Source organism: Moschus berezovskii, chromosome 24 (genome assembly GCF_049115385.1).
Source record: "Moschus berezovskii isolate FMDL1 chromosome 24, NW_MosBer_1.0, whole genome shotgun sequence".
Classification (NCBI taxonomy): domain Eukaryota; kingdom Metazoa; phylum Chordata; class Mammalia; order Artiodactyla; family Moschidae; genus Moschus; species Moschus berezovskii.
This window is the reverse complement of record NC_142483.1, coordinates 50551577-50569593: the sequence shown is the minus strand read 5'-3', so window position 1 is coordinate 50569593 and position 18017 is coordinate 50551577. Positions and strand designations below refer to the sequence as shown.

General features: G+C 46.1%; 1 protein-coding gene across 1 annotated transcript in view; it reads left to right on the top strand.

Moving 5' to 3' along the window:
- Window positions 1–18017, top strand: part of ITGA9 (integrin subunit alpha 9) — a 383781-nt gene that overhangs the window by 38090 nt on the left and 327674 nt on the right. Inside the window, exons 5-6 of the mRNA XM_055414653.2 lie at window positions 10180–10247; window positions 17418–17547. Coding sequence (XP_055270628.2) covers window positions 10180–10247; window positions 17418–17547 — 198 coding nt within the window. The remainder of the gene's footprint in view (window positions 1–10179; window positions 10248–17417; window positions 17548–18017) is intronic.

The window sequence follows — 18017 nt, the reverse complement described above, 5'->3', positions numbered from 1 at the left end:
TTAACAAAACATATTCCAAATCAAACACTGATGAATGCAGTTGGGTACCACTGTATATTAGATCTCATTTCAGAATCTGACTTTACCACTCACTCATTCCTATGATTGAACCCATAGCTCCTACTTTCTGATTGGGTGACTGGGTAGACTGTCCCCCTTCTCCTGAACCTCAGTATCCTCCTCTGTAGAATGGAGAGATTAATCCCTATATAAGAGATATTTGGGATTTCCCTGGCAGTCCAGTGGTTAGAACTCTGTGCTTTCTCTGTGGTTATCTGGTTGGGGAACTAAGACCCCACAAGCTGCACGGTGTGGCCAAAAAAATAAAAAAGAGATGTTTGAAGTATATAATGTGCCTAACACAGTTTTTAGCTCACAGTGAGCTTTCAGTAAAAGGGAATTTTCTAATTAACTTTATAAGTACTATTTTTGTGTCCTTTAGTCTTCACTCCAGTGTTCTTGCCTGGAGAATCCCAGGGACGGGGGAGCCTGGTGGGCTGCCGTCTCTGGGGTCGCACAGAGTCAGACACGACTGAAGCGACTTAGCAGCAGCAGCAGCAGCAGTCTTCACAGAAGATGTCCAGTGATCCTGCTTTAATGGATAATGGAGGATAGAAAGCTGGGTATTGCTAAAAAGATTTTACAATCCCTTGAAAAGATTATATTTTAAAAAATATCTTTGAAAATCCTATTTGCACAATTTATTTGCTTGGTAAGCGCTCCTCTTTATGTAGAGGATCTAATGTTTAAATTACGCCATATTTAAATGTTCTCAAGTTTGGAATGGTTGGGGTCTTAATTGGTCCAGTTTTACTGTCCCTTAAAATTGTCCCATGGATTCCCAAGATTTCTGTACCATTTTCTTTGTTATCAGGGGGTGGCCAGGCCTTTAATTCCTAATTTCTTTTGCATCTCTCACGACAGAAATCATTTCTAGAGAAGGGAATAGATCTCCTATTTAGATGTGAAGATTCTTCTGCTTCTAATGTTGTGGCCTGTGGCTCCACAGGGGATACAAATCAATCAAGGTCCATTTACAAATGAAAAGCATTTGAGGTTTTGTTTTGTTGTGTTTTTGTTTTGAGGAGAACCATAAAAGGCTAAGTTAATCCATTTAAAAATTCAAGAACAAGACCCATAAATTTTTATTAAATAAAGAGCTCTACATTTACATAGGATTTTATGGTTTCCAAAGAGCTTTCATAAACATTATCTCATTTAAGTAAATACAGCAAATTTTAAAAAAAGCACTTGCAGTCCCATATTATGGGCCTTTAATGCAGAGAAGGACCCTGCGAGGAGAAGCTGGAGGGTGACTGGAGGGGACAGCTCAAGCCAGACGAGGAGACCAGATCTCTTGCAGTGACTCTTAGGCTCAAGGAGCCTCATCAAGCTTTTCCTTTGGTGTGAACAATTCTTACGTTGGTCATAAAATTATTCTACACTTCAAACATGTTTCCATACATTGTGTGGAATTGTTGACCACTTAAACTCTGTCATCTAACAGTTTCCTTATAGATATTCAAATGTTATGAATGTCCTCTTCTAAAATTGCTTATCTATGTGATGGATATCTTAAGCTTTATTCCTTTTAGAGACCTGACAGATTGAGAGTTACCAAATATTTTTCAGGCAGGTACTTTTTGGGTTCCAGGTATCGTGCTTGGTACTTAACATTTATGATCTTACTGGATAATCACATCATAGGGGAGTAACCATTCTTATATCCATTGTACAGATGAGAAAACTGAGGCTTTTCAGTTTCTTCCCTTAAAAATTACTGAAAAATACTGAGTCTCGTTCCTTGTGTTGTATAGTAGGTTCTTGTTCCTTCTTATCTATTTTATGTATAGTAAGTAGTGTGTTTATGTTAATCCTAAACTCCTGATTTATGCTTCCCCCCTTCCCCTTTAGTAGCTATAGTTCATTTTCTTTGTCTGTAAGGCTATTTCTGTATTTCTGTTTTGTGCATGCTTAGTTGCTTCAGTTCAGTTCAGTTGCTCAGTCATGTCCAACTCTCTACGACCCCATGGACTGTGGGATGACAGGATTCCCTGTCCATCACCAACTCCCGGAATTTACCCAAACTCATGTACATTGAGTCGGTGATGCTGTCCAACTGTCTCATCCTCTGTCATCGCCTTCTCCTCCTGCCTTCAATCTTTCCCAGCATCAGGGTCTTTTCAAATGAGTCAGCTCCTCGCACCAGGTGGCCAAAGTATTGGAGCTTCAGCTTCAGCATCAGTCCTTCCAATGAACACTGAGGACTGATCTCCTTTAGGATGGACTGATTGGATCTCCTTGCAGTCCAAGGGACTCTCAAGAGTCTTCCCCAACCCCACAGTTCAAATGCATCAGTTTTTTGGTGTTCAGCTTTCTTTATAGTCCAACTCTCATATCCATACATGACCACTGGAGAAACCATAGCTTTGACTAGATGGACCTTTGTTGGCAAAGTAATGCCTCTGCTTCTGAATATGCTCTCTAGGTTGGTCATAACTTTTCTTCCAAGGAGCAAGCATCTTTCAATTTCATGGCTGTAGTCACCATCTGCAGTGATTTTGGAGCACAAAAAAATAAAGTCTTCCACTGTTTCCACTGTTTCCCCATCTATTTCCCATGAAGTGATGGGACCAGATGCCATGATCTTAGTTTTCTGAATGTTGAGTTTTAAGACAACTTTTTCACTCTCCTTTTTCACTTTCATCAAGAGGCTCTTCAGTTCTTCTTTGCTTTCTGCCATAAGGGTGGTGTCATCTGCATATCTGAGGTTATTGATATTTATCCTGGCAATCTTGATTCCAGCTTGTGCTTCTTCCAGCCCAGCATTTCTTGTGATGTACTCTGCGTTTAAGTTAAATAAGCAGATGACAATATACAAACTTAACATACTCCTTTTCCTATTTGGAACCAGTCTGTTGTTCCATGTCCAGTTCTAATCATTGCTTCTTGACCTGAATACAGATTTCTCAGGAAACAGGTCAGGTGGTCTGGTATTCCCATCACTTTAAGAATTTTCCACAGTTTATTGTGATCCACATAGTCAAAGGCTTTGGCATAGTCAATAAAGCAGAAATAGATGTTTTTCTGGAACTCTCTTGCTTTTTCGATGATTCATTGGATGTTGACAATTTGATTTCTGGTTCCTCTCCCTTTTCTAAATCCAGCTTGAACATTTGGAAGTTCACAGTTTACGTACTGTTTGAAGCCTGGCTTGGAGAATTTTGAGCATTACTTTGCTAGCGTGTGAGATGAGTGCAATTATGCAGTAGTTTGAGCATTCTTTGGCATTGCCTTTCTTTGGGATTGGAATGAAAACCGACCTTTTCCAGTCCTGTGGCCACTGCTGAGTTTCCCAAATGTGCTGGCATATTGATTGCAGCACTTTCACAGCATCATCTTTTAGGATTTGAAATAACTCAGCTGGAATTCCATCACCTTCACTAGCTTTGTTTGTAGTGATTCTTCCTAAGGCCCACTTGACTTCACATTCCACGATGTCTGGTTCTAGGTGAGTGATCACACCATCGTGGTTATCTGGGTCGTGAAGATCTTTTTTGTACAGTTCTTCTGTGTATTCTTGCCACCTCTTCTTAATATCTTCTGCTTCTGTTAGGTCCATACCATTTCTGTCCTTTATTGTGCCCATGAATATTTGCATGAAATGCCCCCTTGGTATCTCTAATTTTCTTGAAGAGATCTCCAGTCTTTCCCATTCTACTGTTTTCCTCTGTTTCTTTGCATTGATCACTGAGGAAGGCTTTCTTATCTCTCCTTGCTCTTCTTTGGAACTCTGCATTCAAATGAGTCTATCTTTCCTTTTCTCCTTTGCCTCTTGCTTCTCTTCTTCTCACAGCTATTTGTAAGGCCTCCTCAGACAACCATTTTGCCTTTATGCATTTCTTTTTCTTGGGGATGGTCTTGATCACTGCCTCCTACAATGTCATGAACCTCTGTCCATAGTTTTTCAGGCACTCTGTCTGTCAGATCTAATCCCTTGAATCTATGTGTCACTGTCAGTGTATAATCGTAAGGGATTTGATTTAGCTCATAGCTGAATGGTCCAGTGGTTTTCCCTACTTTCTTCAATTTAAGTCAGAATTTGTCAATAAGGAGTTCATGATCTGAGCCACAGTCAGCTCCTGGTCTTGTTTTTGCTGATTGTATAGAGCTTCTCCATCTTTGGCTGCAAAGAATATAATCAACCTGATTTTGATATGACCATATGGTGATATCTTAGTCGTGCCCAACTCTCTGTGACCCTATGGACTGTATGTAGCCTGCTAGGCTTCTCAGACCATGGCATTTTTCAGGCAAGAATACTGGAGTGGGTCGCCATTTTTGTCTTCCAGGAAATCTTCCCCACCCAGGGATCAAACCTCCGTCTCCTGCATCTCCTTCATTGCTGGTAGATTCTTTACCCACTGAGCCGTTGGGAAGCCCCAATTCTGTTTTGTATATAAGTTCATTTGTATAATCAAATTGTTCAATTATCATTTGGTTAGTATTCACTCAGAAATTGAGCAAAAATTTAGACATGAAGAGTGGAAAGCATTTTTTTCCGTCTGGTATTTTATTTCATGGCTAAGCTAAGAAACTATGGAAAGATAGCTTTTAAATTGATGTGCTAAAAAGACTTGCTTTCAAAGATGAGACTTTCTCGAATGGATAAAAGGAAGAGTTTAGTAGGAAGAATATATGTTACAATGTATAGTAAGTCTTGATCTTTCTATGGATTGGTTTTATCCCACCAGTGTTTTGGAAAGAGTGCAGGAAGCAACCCCACCCAGGCTAATTCTTGAATGAATTAAATTCATTAGCGTAAGCTCCATGTATCGAGTTGTGGGTTGTGAACATTTGGAAACCAGTATTTTTTCCCTCTCTGAATTGCCTGCTGTTTAGACAGGGTTTAATGAAACCAGCAGCTCAACCAAGGGAAAATACTACCATTTTTAGGCTGGAGGAGCCATACATCTTAATGAATCAAAGTGTATGAAGCAGCGCATGTAATTCAGACCCACCCACATCAGAAAGAGCTTTCCAGCCTCTTCCCAGCTCCTCCTAGGGATGTCTAGGCCACCATATCGTGCTTCCCTGATTGAGTTCCCCCACGTCTAACAGAGTCAGGTTTGTTACAGCAGCTGTGAGCTGCTGTCCCGCCAAGCCCGGTTCTCTTTTCCTGCTTCGAGGTGGATACACATTTTGTTCTACAGCGGAGAGGAAGGAAGCTGGCAGGTTGTGGTCCTCTCTGCCCGGCCACGTACTGAGGGCATTTGGAGATTGACTGGGTGGAGACTGAGTGGCCCACTGCCTTTGTGTGTGCAGGGTCAGTTCTTCCTGGGAACGCAGGAGGTCCTGTCCCAGCCCTCCACCCTGTGCTTCCTGGACCTGTCCACGGAGCAAGGGTGTGTGACCTGGCTATGTTGTGGTGGGGCAGCCCCTTGTGTCCACACCCACCCCTTCTCATAGAGGCTCTCCTGCTTCTCAGGTGTCGACAAGCAAAAGCAAGCTTTCTAGCATATAGGTATGATAGATTGCCCTACACATATATATATATATATATTTTTTTTTAAGAAAGGCGTATGTTTTAGAACTGGTTTAGAGAGAAACTTCAACCTGCCCTTTATATATACATATAAATGTATATAATATTTTAATGTATTATATAATATAAACAAGATATACAAAATATTAAAATATATATCCATGTATTATATATATGTTTTTATGTATTGTATATTTGTATATATTTATATATATTACCAGTTCAGTTCAGTCGCTCAGTCGTGTCCAACTCTTTGCGACCCCATGGACTTCAGCACGCCAGGCCTCCCTGTCCATCACCAACTCCCAGAGTGTGCTTAAACTAATGTCCATTGAGTCGGATGCGATCCAACCATCTCATCCCAGATCTGTTGTCTCCTTCTCTTCCTGCCTTCAGTCTTTTCCAGCATCAGGGTCTTTTCTAATGAGTCAGCTCTTCATATCAGGCAGCCAAAGTATTGGAGCTTCAGCTTCAGCATCAGTCCTTCCAGTGAGTATTCAGGACTGATTTTCCTTTAAGATTGACTGTTTTGATCTCCTTGCAGTCCAAGGGACTCTCAAGAGTCTTCTCCAACACCACAGTTCAAAAGCATCAATTCTTTGGTGCTCAGCTTTCTTCATGGTCCAACTCTCACATCCATACATGACTACTGGAAAAACCATAGCTTTGACTGTATGGACCTTTGTCAGTAAAGTAGTGTCTCTGCTTTTTAATATGCTCTCTAGGTTGGTTATAGCTTTTCTTCCAAGGAGCAAGCATCTTTTAATCATGGCTGCAGTCACTATGTGCAGTGGTTTTGGAGCCGAAAAAAATAAAGTCTGTCACTGTTTCTATTGTTTCCCCATCTATTTGCCATGAAGTGATGGGACTGGTTGCCATATCTTATTTTATATATATATATATGTGTGTGTGTGTGTGTGTGTGTATGTGTTCTTTTTTTCTTGCAGAAGGAATCAGTTTAAAGTAACAGTGGTATCCTTAACTCATGGAACTAACACTCAAAAGAGTGAAAACAACTGGAGCATCCTGTGGTCCAGGACTCAGTGCCTCCTGGGAAGGCCCCCATAGCCCAAGCCCAGGCCCTAAAGGCCACCGCTGCACCCTGAGGTGCTAGTTTATCTGTTGTGTGGCCTTGCTCACTTTATGGATACCTTCTTAGATCACTTCTCGCTAAATCAGGACTTTTGAATATCTGGTAGGCCAGCACAATGTGGGTGTTTGATTTTTACTGAAAAGGGGCAGGCCAGGCACAGAACTTGACGTGGGGTTTGGGTGGCTGTGCTTGCATGGTGGTACCTAGTCTTAAGATGTAGTTGGTCAGGAATAACTTTGAAGTGTTGTGTAAAGGCTGCTCACGTCACTTCTTCACAGCAGTTTGTCTTTTAGAAGAAGAGCAGTTTGTCACAGGAGTGCTGGGCGTGGCCATCCCTTCTGTGTTCTCAGATCTTTGAGGACTGTCCATGGAGGATCATGCCAAGGGGGTAGGCAGGGATTGAAGACCTGGTTCTGAGTATTCTTTCCGGTTTCTCCTGCAGCCTGAGAGGGAGATGGTATTGCCCAAGGTAGAATCAACCAACCTAGGTTTGAAAAGCCCAGAAAAATCCATGATGTGCATTCTTGACCTGCTTCAGTCATCCCCACCATCATCCTCAGGGCTCTGGGTCAGTGATGGCACCAATTGGAGAAGCAGGGTTCCTGGCATGCAGGACACAACTCCTTTTCAAGCAAGGCTGGGGTGGAGGTCATGAAGTCTGACAGACAGGAGGACAGAGGGCAGGGCTGGGAGGTCAGAGGGCACAGAGGTCCAGGGTGAGCAGATTGGAGAGTCTAGTTGCTCAGCGTCTGGAGGAATGTGCTGGGCCCTTCTGCTTCTCTGCTCAGGGCCTTGTGTCAGCACAGGCAACGGCCTCCACCCCTTTCCTTGGCAAAGCCTCACCTGCACACACCATACCTTGTACAGGGCTGGTATTGGAGGCACTGAGATTAGTGAACTTGTCTTGGTGTTGAATAAACTATGTGGTGAACACATTTTGAAATGGAGAGAGGGGATCACTTTACCTGCAAGGTCGCCTGGGCAGTGAAGCTTAAGGAGGGGTTCTGGAGGGTTCGGGAAAGCTGTGGAATGTGAAATGTCAGATACACATCCCAGTGGAGCCTTGCTAGACTGGAGTTGCCACAATTGCCCGCTGAAGAGTGTGGTGCAGTAGGGTGGGGGCTGGGAGTGTGGAAGCATAGGATTGGATCCTGTTCCAGGTTGAAGGGGTTAACCAGAGTAGAGACATTTCTGGACAGTCAGAACATGGCCTGTCCTCTCATCAGGAGACTTGGGTACCAGTCAGGAGCCCCATGTGGTTGATTTCTTGCCTTAGAGCATCCCGAGAAGGCAGGTATAGACCCTGGGGTTTTAGGACCATCAGAGCCTGTGTGATGGTGCCTGCTTCCTGTGTGTCTCTGGTTCACAGACCTTGGAAGAGGCTGTCCCAGCTCAGGGAGCCGGGCTGGCCTCTGAATGATGGATGCCAGGATACTGGCTGAGGCAAGAGTGCTGGTCAAAGGGCTTCCCCTGCTGGCCTTTGATCTGGAGTCGGGTTGGGACCCTCCCAGATCCCAGAATGGCTGTGGTCCACTTCAGGAACCCTGGGGTCTGCTCCTGGCTCAGAGCTCACCAGCGGAGTTAGGGGATGTAGAGAAAGACGTTTTTCTGTTTTTGGAGCCCCTGTCACAAAAGAGACCTTGAGACTGCTTTCTTTAAACATGAATGATTCCCACATAATTCCTACTCATGTCCTAAATTTATAACGCCGAACTCCTGTGTCCTGCACTGGAGTTTCCTTCAGCTCATGTGAATTTCCTTTGTACGTTTCATTTGTCCAAGACTTACCATTGGGTGTTTAACCCTAGAGTTGGTGGGTGGATGTGCTTTTTGCCAGACCTTCCACATTTAATGTGACTGTTTGTTCCGGTTGGGGCATTTTGATCCTTCTTGCCATTGTGCTATTTGGTATAAGGTTTATTATTAATTTCTGTGATTTCTTGCCATCATACAGTTTGATGCAGGATCTGTTTATGACTCTGCATTAAGCCTTGCTCCCAGCCATGGGTGCAAGATGTTGCTGAGTGCGTTCCATCGTCACTGGGTTGCTTTCTGTCAGGGCTGTGAGTTCTCTTTGTAATAACAGGACAAGGCAGAAGGAACTGATTTAGCCCCCGCCTGGAAGAGGAGTAACTCCATTGACATTCCGTTGTAATTTAGCAGTTAGTTAATGGCCACTTACTGGAAAATGTTACCAGGCCCTGCGGTGAGTGTTGTTAGAAACTGAATTACTCTGTGTATTTCCCCTGAGCCCTTCCCCCGCTTCTCTTCCAGGACACACTCTGGGCCGCAGGAAGTGGCACTGTGTTGCAATCACAGCCTCATTGTTCCTTTGTATTATTTACTTTGTGTTTCAGAATGAACTATATTGCTTTTAATGGAAGCAGAGACTTGTCAGGAGCCTCGGGAGGCGGGGAGTGACATGAGAGGGTCACTGGGTTGTTTTACTGGGTAGCTTAGACCTGAAGGTGCCCAGGGGCTGCCTTGAGTCTGTATCCAGCCAAGTCACTTTCACAGGTAATTAATCACTTAAGCTGGACATCATGCCATTTCCATGCCTTTACCCCTGTCATTATTTCAAATGGCTATTCACCTTCTGTGTTTTATGTAACCACTTTGCAAAACCTTTGATCAGTCACAGAGGTGAAAGAATGTGAATTTTTAAGTCTGCCGAACTTGGGTAGAATCTGGCTTTGCCATTTACTAGCTGTGTGACCTCGGAGGAGTCACTTAACCTCTCTGAGCCTCTGGGGCTTTCACTTGTTTACAAATGGCCCTACGAGTTCCCAGGGATTAGGGATTGATGAAATGATATGTGAACATAGCTGATACAGTGCCCAGAACCTGCTGAACTTAAAATGCCAAGGGGAATATGAAACAGTAGCAACAGAGTTCCCATTTGTTGGGTTGGAGTATCGAGAGTTGAGGAAATGGCAGAGGAAGAGAACCCATTCATGTGTCTTCTGGCCTGGAGAGAGCTCCCCTTTTCCTTCCACGCAAGGAATTCAGAGCGATGGTGTCACCGTGCGCTGGGGCTGATTCAGCAGAATGCCCTCTTCCTGCAACGCTTGGGCTCTGAGGGCGGTGGCAGGCATGTTGCCTCCAGCTGGAAGTAGTGTCTTTTTGGGAGGCTTCATTGTCTCCCAGGGGACTCCACACTGGGATGGCCACATCATTCCTTTTCTGGGTCATGTTTTCAGCTCTTCCTTCCTCCTGGGGCTCCCCATCCTTTCAGGGCTGAATGAAGTAATTGTCACCAGCCTCCCACTTAATTACGGTGGCCGCCGCTCCTCCTTTCCCACATGCAAAGAAGTCCATCGGGGCACTTGGCAGCCTCGCTACCTGATGGCCCCAGAGCCTGGATTTTTGAGGTCTGGTGGATTCCTGAGACTTTCCTTCCGCGCCCCAGTCTGGACAGCGTCCCTAGGCCCTGCCCACGGCTGCACACGGAGACGTGGCCAGCGCGCCGGGCTGCTCCACACACGCCTGGCACACACTGATGAGGCTGTGGTCTGCTTCTCTCCCTCCCCACCCCCTCTAGAGTACAAGAAGAAGTACGGAGAGGAACACGGCTCCTGCCAGGCTGGGATAGCGGGCTTCTTCACCGAGGTGGGTATCACTGTTTGGGCCACTCTTCTCTCGTGGGTGTTCATTTCCTGGCTAATGGGGGCTTGGGGGGCCCTTTGAGGTGGGTCTTCTGATCCCCCCGTGTCCCCGGTCCCATCCTTGATCTCTGTGTGAATTCTGGTCTTCACATCCAGGGAAAGATGTTGACACTGGTGGGGGCATCTGCTGGCCAGAGACCACTGGGCAGAGGGTGTGAGCTGGCCCATTTGGATCCCCGTTTGGACGGTTTCTCCAGGAGTCAGTTTGACTCTGAGACCTGTGGAAGGAATTGATTCAAGGGCGGGGGAGAGAGACAACGCCCAGTTCAGTTTCTGTCTTCTTGCCAGCAGGTGTAAAGCTACATTAAGCAAACAGGCATCACCTCCTAACAATCCTTCTCCTTAGCGGAGAGACTCAGTTTTTCTGCACAGCCCCAACCATCCCCTTTCCCAGTTTCTGAAGGACCATGAATTCGAATTCTTATGATCTGTGCTGTCGGGTCATGACCTTTGGCTGGTGGCCCCTGTTTAGGGACTATTTTCTCATGTGATTCTCGCCCACTGTCTGTTTACTCTTCATGTCAGCTCCTCATTTCTCGTTTTTATGGGGGTCTGCCACGGGGAAAGCTCCATGCCAGGTTCTGTAAGTGGCCCCATCATCCAGCTAGCTCCTCAGGCCAAAAAAAAAAAAATGTACTTTTTACTTTACTTCTAATCATACACAGTCTTGTTTTAACCTCCAGAGTACATCCCAGATATGACAGCTTTAATCACCACTGTCATCACCCTTCAGAAGAGCCATGGTCATTGACTGGAGATACACTGGCCCTGAATTTGTCTCCTTGTATCCGTGCTTTTTTTTTGTAGTAAAATACACACCACAGCTTTCCGGGTAGCGCTAGTGGTAAAGAACCTGCCTGCCAGCACAGGAGATGTTAGAGATGTGGGTTTGATCCCTGGGTTGGGAAGATCCCCTTGAGGAGGGCAAGGCAACCCACTCCAGTATTCTTGCCTGGAGAATCCCTCGGACAGAGGAGCCTGGTGGACTACAGTCCATGGGGTGGCAAAGAATCAGACCCAGCTGAAGAGACTTAGCACACACATGGTGTCTTTCCAGACAGTGAACATTCATCTTTGGTCAGATCTAACAATCTCTTTCTTTCTGGATTCTAGACTTTTCTTTTAGGAAAGTCATCCCCATCTTAAGAGTGTGGAATGGTCACCTGTATTTTGTTAGGCCACTTTTATAGATTAAAAAATATATCTTTAGTCCATCTTGGATTTATGTTTGCAAATATTATATGAGGGAAATGAACATTGTTTTCCTAAGTGTGTGGTTGGTTGCTCTGATACTGATTTCTTAAACAGTTTCTTTATCCTCTTTGGTTTGAAATAGCATCCTGCTGTAGGCCAAGGTCACCCGTCTTCCATCTCAATGAACATTTAGATGGTGCAGTTTCTATGGCTGTTTTTCCTCCAGTGAGATCTAGTGAGAATGACTCAAGCCAGTCCGCAACAGGGAACCACTGTAAGTTTGCAAGCAGGTGACAGATGCAGTAGTGGCCGTGCTGTAAGAAAGGCTCTTTGGGCTGGTCTTGTGCCCAGGAGTCTGGAAGTGGGGGAGCCTGGAGGGAGGCCAGGTTGAAGGCTGTGATGTGGTCCTGCCACAAAATGACAGTACAGCTTGGGGAGGGGGGTGCTTCAGGAATCAAAAGGATGAGGGAAGTCAGAGAATGTGAAGGCAGTGCCAGTGGGCTGGGCAAGCAGAGGACTGTGGGGTGCAGGAAGGCAGTTTTATGGCAGGATTCTGGGGAATGGTGGTACCAGTGGAAATGGGGCTGCCCAAGAAAGAATCCACTGGAAGAGGCAAACCATGGGGTCTGCCTTAGACATGTGCCATGTGCGGTAATGGGATTGGATGGTCACATGAATGTTTTTTGAACGTAGCCTCAATTTCGCCAATTCTAGTATGTTTCTGTGGAGAAGGCAATGGCAACCCACTCGAATACTCTCGCCTGGAAAATCCCATGGGCGGAGGAGCCTGGTAGTCTGCAGTTCGTGGGGTCTCTAAGAGTCGGACAGGACTGAGCGACTTCACTTTCACTTCACTTTGATGCATTGGAGAAGGAAATGGCAACCCACTCCAGTGTTTTTGCCTGGAGAATCCCAGGGACGGAGGAGCCTGGTGGGCTGCGGTCTATGGGGTCGCACAGAATCGGACACGACTGAAGCGACTTAGCAGCAGCAACAGCAGCAGTATGTTTCCGAGGGGACTAGATGCACTTCCCTGGTGGCTCAGATGGTAAAGAATCTTCCTGCAGTGCGGGCAACCTGAGTTTGATCCCTGGATTGGGATGACCCCCTGGAGGAGGGCATGGCAACCCACTCCAGTATTCTTGCCTGGAGAATTTCACAGACAGAGGAACCTGGTGGGCTACAGTTCATGGAGTGACAAAGAGTCAGACACAATTGAGTGACTAAGCAAAGCACACAGGTGGGCTTAGCATGGGACTGGGGTTGGGGGGCTATGGGTGTGTGTGTGTAGGTGTATAGAATACCTCCTTTAGACAGTGGGAGGAGAAAGTCAAGTCATTGCAGAAATGAGAATTCATCAGAAATGGTGGTGGGGGGCTAGGGGAGAGGAGGAGTCCTGGGGAGGGGGTTATCTCCAGCTGGAGAGTCAAGAAGGGCAAAGACACTGGGGCTGGGGGGTGAAGAGGAGGAAGTTCAGGGGTGCAGAGGGTAAGCAGGGGGCCGTGCCAGCTCTGGGTTCCCAGAGGAACCAGAGGACCTGTTGGGACCCCAGGCCCTGGGTTCCAGAGCCCAAGGGAAGCGTGGTGTGGGCAGCGGGGGGCTGGTACGTGGAGCGCTGCAGGGGGCAGGGCACCAACGGTCTGGAGGGCTCAGTCCTGACCTGGCCACGCCATCTCCAGCCACAGGGGCCCTTGGCCTTTGGTTCAGTTCCCAGGCTTTTGCACTCCCTAAACAGGAGGTCTTTGAACTCGCAGATTCTCTTGTTTCTGGAACTTCAGCTGTTGGATGCTGAGCAGGAAATGCGGTTGAAGGGGTCAGGCAGCCCTGCACGCCTCCCCTGCCCTCCCGCTGACCTTGTCACTTGGTTTTGCCTTCTCTGGGAGCTGGGTCTTCCCTGCTCAGGGTGGGTAGCTGCCTCCCAAGCTGGATGTGCTTCTGTGGCCTTCTGGTCATGGCCCTGTTGTCCCAAACTTCTTGGGCCCAAGGCGACTGCTTGTCTTAAAGATCAGTGACCCTGGTTATCAAATCTGTTTGAGCTGTGGACACCACATGATTTTTTAGCCCAGCGTTGAGGACAAGAAGAGAACTTTCCGGGAACATGTTTATTTTTGCAGCCTAGGATAAGAGAGATGGATACTTCTAAGCAGTGTGAGAAGACTTAGCTCAGCCCCGCCAGCGTTGGGACAGTACCATGAGAACCTGGGGACATTTGGGTGGAAATTAGTTCAGAGTAGATTTTTGTCACAGATCCTGAGGACTCTTTTGCCTCCCTGCCTGTGCCAGTCTGCAGGGCACCAAGAAATGCCCACAGCTTAAATCTTCAGTAGCTCCAGGTACTTGGGAGGTTCTGCCCTTTGTGGAAAGGCCCACGCTGATTATTGATGGGATTTCGGCAGGGGTGACCTTGGACTTTTGGAGGAGCTCATACTTCTGTGTGTTAACATTTGTGTTGGCTATTTCCTGGGTGGTGAGGAGCCAAGCATTGATCACATTTTCCTGGCACTTGTGGACGGTGGCAAAAGGGCCCAGGCTGCACCCACAGCGGATGGAAAAAGCAAAACAGGAGGGAGTCCCAGGGAGACACTGTTTTCCTACCTCCAGCCCCAAGGGTCTCAGGCTGAGCCTCAGTTTATATATTAATAATTTGAACTGAAGGGAGAAGGGGGGCATGAACACTAAGAGGAAAGGGGAAAAAAACACAAATGCTTTTCATTTTAAATGTTTTTGAGGAGAGAGATGGCTTTGCTCTTTATAATGTTTGAGAGAGGGGATGCCGTGATACGTTCAACGTACATTTCTCAACTTTTACGCTGGATTGATCTGAATTATCAGAAAGCAGCACCTCCACTGCCTGGTGTTCTGAAGAGCCTTTCAGATCTCTGGTGATGCTCAGAGCTTTGGTCCAGGAAAGGCTGCTGGTGGAGAAAGCTCTACCCTGTGTGTACAGCTGGCACCGGGGATACTGCTCGTTACGACCTTCTGTGCTCCCGGTGTTTGGGCACTGATTACGGATGTCTTCCTGAGCTCAAGGCCAAGGAGAAAGGCTCTCTGCTCTGACGATCGTTTGTCTTTCTCGTGCCCCTGCTAGTACTCGGGCAGTCCCTTGCAGAGAACAGATGAGTGAAAGGAGAATGAATGAATGGATGAGTGCACTGCTTGTGTTTTCCTGGGTGTGCATCCTAAGTGCAGAAAGTGATATATTTTTATAAAACAGTGAGATCCCCCCGAAAGTGAAAGTGTGAAAGTGTTAGTCACTCAGCTGTGTCCGACTCTTTGTGACCCCATGGACAATAGCTTCTCTGTCCATGGGATTTCCCAGGCAAAAAATACTGGAATGGGTTGCCATTCCCTTCTCCAGGGGATCTTCCTGACCCAGGGATCAAACCCAGGTCTCTCGGATTGCAGGCAGATTCTTTACCATCTGAGCCACCAGGGAAGCCCGGATGGGATCTTAGAAGCTTAAAATGAAGTGCTTCTCAATGGTCATTCTTAGTCAACACCTTCCTCAATTATCAAGAGCAAACCATTCAGGCTGGAGTCTAGTGGCTTTCTTTCCAGTGCTACTCACACGCTGCTTTGTTAAAGCTGTTGCCCAGATTGACCACGAAACATGCGTTGCTTAAAGTATTGTCCTGCTGCTGCCGCCACGCACATGCTCTTCTTTCTGCATTCTCTGTCCTCTCTCTGCTGTTCTATTTAGATGGCTCTGGCTTTTTTCAGACATTTCCTCTTGGAATTCAGTGTCACTTTATGAATTGTCATCAGAAACTCAGACCTCTTCAGGCGGGATCTAGCCTCTGAGAACTCTTAGGAAACCAGCAGCTTCTGATTGCAGTGAGGCCAGCTCTGCGGGGAAGGGTCAGCCAGGAATGATGTTTCTGAAGTATAACAGTGTGGGGACTCTAGAGGCCAGGGGGTGGGTGGGTGCATGTCAGCCACGAGAGGTGTGACCTGTACAGCATCTGGCATCTGCATGAGCCTGGAAGGCCTGTACCTGTCTTTATTGTAACCCTTTAGGACAGAGCATTTTCTAAAGTATTTTGTACGTTTCTATGTTGTCTTACCCAGGGAATGTTGTAGAAAGGGACTTGATTGATATTTGGAACTGGTGTAAGCGTTCATCAGAGAAGGCAATGGCAAGCCACGCCAGTACTCTTGCCCTGAAAATCCCATGGATGGAGGAGCCTGGTAGGCTGCAGTCCATGGGGTCGCAAAGAGTCGGACGCGACTGAGCGACTTCACTTTCACACATTGGAGAAGGAAATGGCAACCCACTCCAGTGTTCTTGCCTGGAGAATCCCAGGGATGGGGGAGCCTGGTGGGCTGCCATCTATGGGGTCACACAGAGTCGGACATGACTAAAGTGACTTAGCAGCAGCGTAAGTGTTCATACCTATTAAAAGATGCTTAATAAATATTGTTAAATGAAAAATCAATGATTTGATTTGAAAAATAATTTTTATTATTCCTTATTATGGTGTAGATACTTTAGAAAGTATAAAAGAGAAAGGATTTCCTATAGGGGACGGAAAGACTTAATGATGTCTTTCTCTGTCAGACTTATCTCACTTAGCATAATGGCCTCTGTTGCGGCAAATGGCAAAATGTTGTCCTTTTTTATGATCGAATAATATTCCATTGTCTGTATGTACCACATCTTCTTACCTATTCATCTGTTGATAGATATTTAGGTTGCTTCCGTATCTTCAGTTCAGTTCAGTTCAGTTGCTCAGTCGTGTCCGACTCTTTGTGACCCCACGAATCACAGCACGCCAGGCCTCCCTGTCCATCACCAACTCCCGGAGTTCACTCAAACTCAAGTCCATTGAGTCGGTGATGCCATCCAGCCATCTCATTCTCTGTCGTCCCCGTCTCCTCCCGCCCCCAATCCTCCCAGCATCAGAGTCTTTTCCAGTGAGTCAACTCGTTGCATGAGGTGGCCAAAGTATTGGAGTTTCAGCTTTAGCATCAGTCCTTCCAATGAACACCCAGGATTGATCTCCTCTAGAATGGACCGATTGGATCTACTTGCAGTCCAAGGGGCTCTCAAGAGTCTTCTCCAGCACCACAGTTCAAAAGCATCGATTCTTCGGCGATCAGCTTTCTTCACAGTCCAACTCTCACATCCATACGTGACCACGGGAAAAACCATAGCCTTGACTAGACGGACCTTGGTTGGCAAAGTAATGTCTCTGCTTTTTAATATGCTATCTAGGTTGGTCATAACTTTCCTTCCAAGGAGCAAGCATCTTTTAATTTCATGGCTGCAATCAGCATCTGCAGTGATTTTGGAGCCCAAAAAATAAAGTCTAACACTGTTTCCACTGTTTTTCCATCTATTTCCCATGAAGTGATGGGACCAGATGCCATGATGTTAGTTTTCTGAATGTTGAGCTTCAAGACAACCTTTTCGCTCTCCTCTTTCACTTTCATCAAGAGGCTTTTGAGTTCCTCTTCACTTTCTGCCATAAGGGTGGTGTCATCTGCATATCTGAGGTTATTGATATTTCTCCCAGCAATCTTGATTCCAGCTTGTGCTTCTTCCAGCCCAGCGTTCCTCATGATGTTCTCTGCATAGAAGTTAAATAAGCAGGGTGACAGTATACAACCTTGACGTACTCCTTTTCCTATTTGGAACCAGTCTGTTCCATGTCCAGTTCTAACTGTTGCTTCCTGACCTGCATACCGGTTTCTCAAGAGGCCAGTCAGGTGGTCTGGTATTCCCATCTCTTTCAGAATTTTCCACAGTTTTCAGTTGTCAATAATATAAATGTGAATTTTTTGTGTTGCTCATGAAGAAAGTTCTGGTGAGGCATCTTTAGTTTATTTTGAGTTTCTTGTTGTGATTGTGGGTCTCACCACACTGATTTACCCCTCTTCAGTTTCCTTCCCTTTTCACCTTTGGGTTTCTCTTTTGTAGGAGCTGGTGGTGATGGGCGCCCCAGGCTCATTTTATTGGTCTGGGACAGTCAAAGTGCTGAACCTCACGGACAACACCTATTTCAAACTGAACGATGAAGTGATCATGAACAGGAGGTACACCTACCTGGGTGAGTAGCTCAGGGGGATGACAGGTAAGAAAAGGGAAGTGGGAGAGACTACCACCAAGCTTGCCAGTGATTGCTTTACTGGTGCGAAGAAGAGTTCCTTGGCTTTTGCATCCGTTGTTCTAGTTAGCACTTTTCACCAGGATACCTCAGCATTGAGCCACACGCACAGAAAGCAGATAGAAGAACAAAACAGAGGACTGAATTCAAACTGTGTGATTTCGTTAAAAAGCTGACAGTTGAACCTCCAAAGAAGCAAACATTTTCTTTTCTTATTGTAGCAAATACTTGGGTTCAGATGATTAGAATGCAAGAGAATTCTGGTTTTCTAGAACTTTCCTGTGGATGAGGTCTCTGCTTTCTGGTCACAAGACTGGTTGCAGATAGAAATAGTAAGAACCAGACATGAGCATGACAGATGGCACCCCAATCCTAAAGTTTAATTAAAGGCTCAGAAAAACTTTTCTTATTTC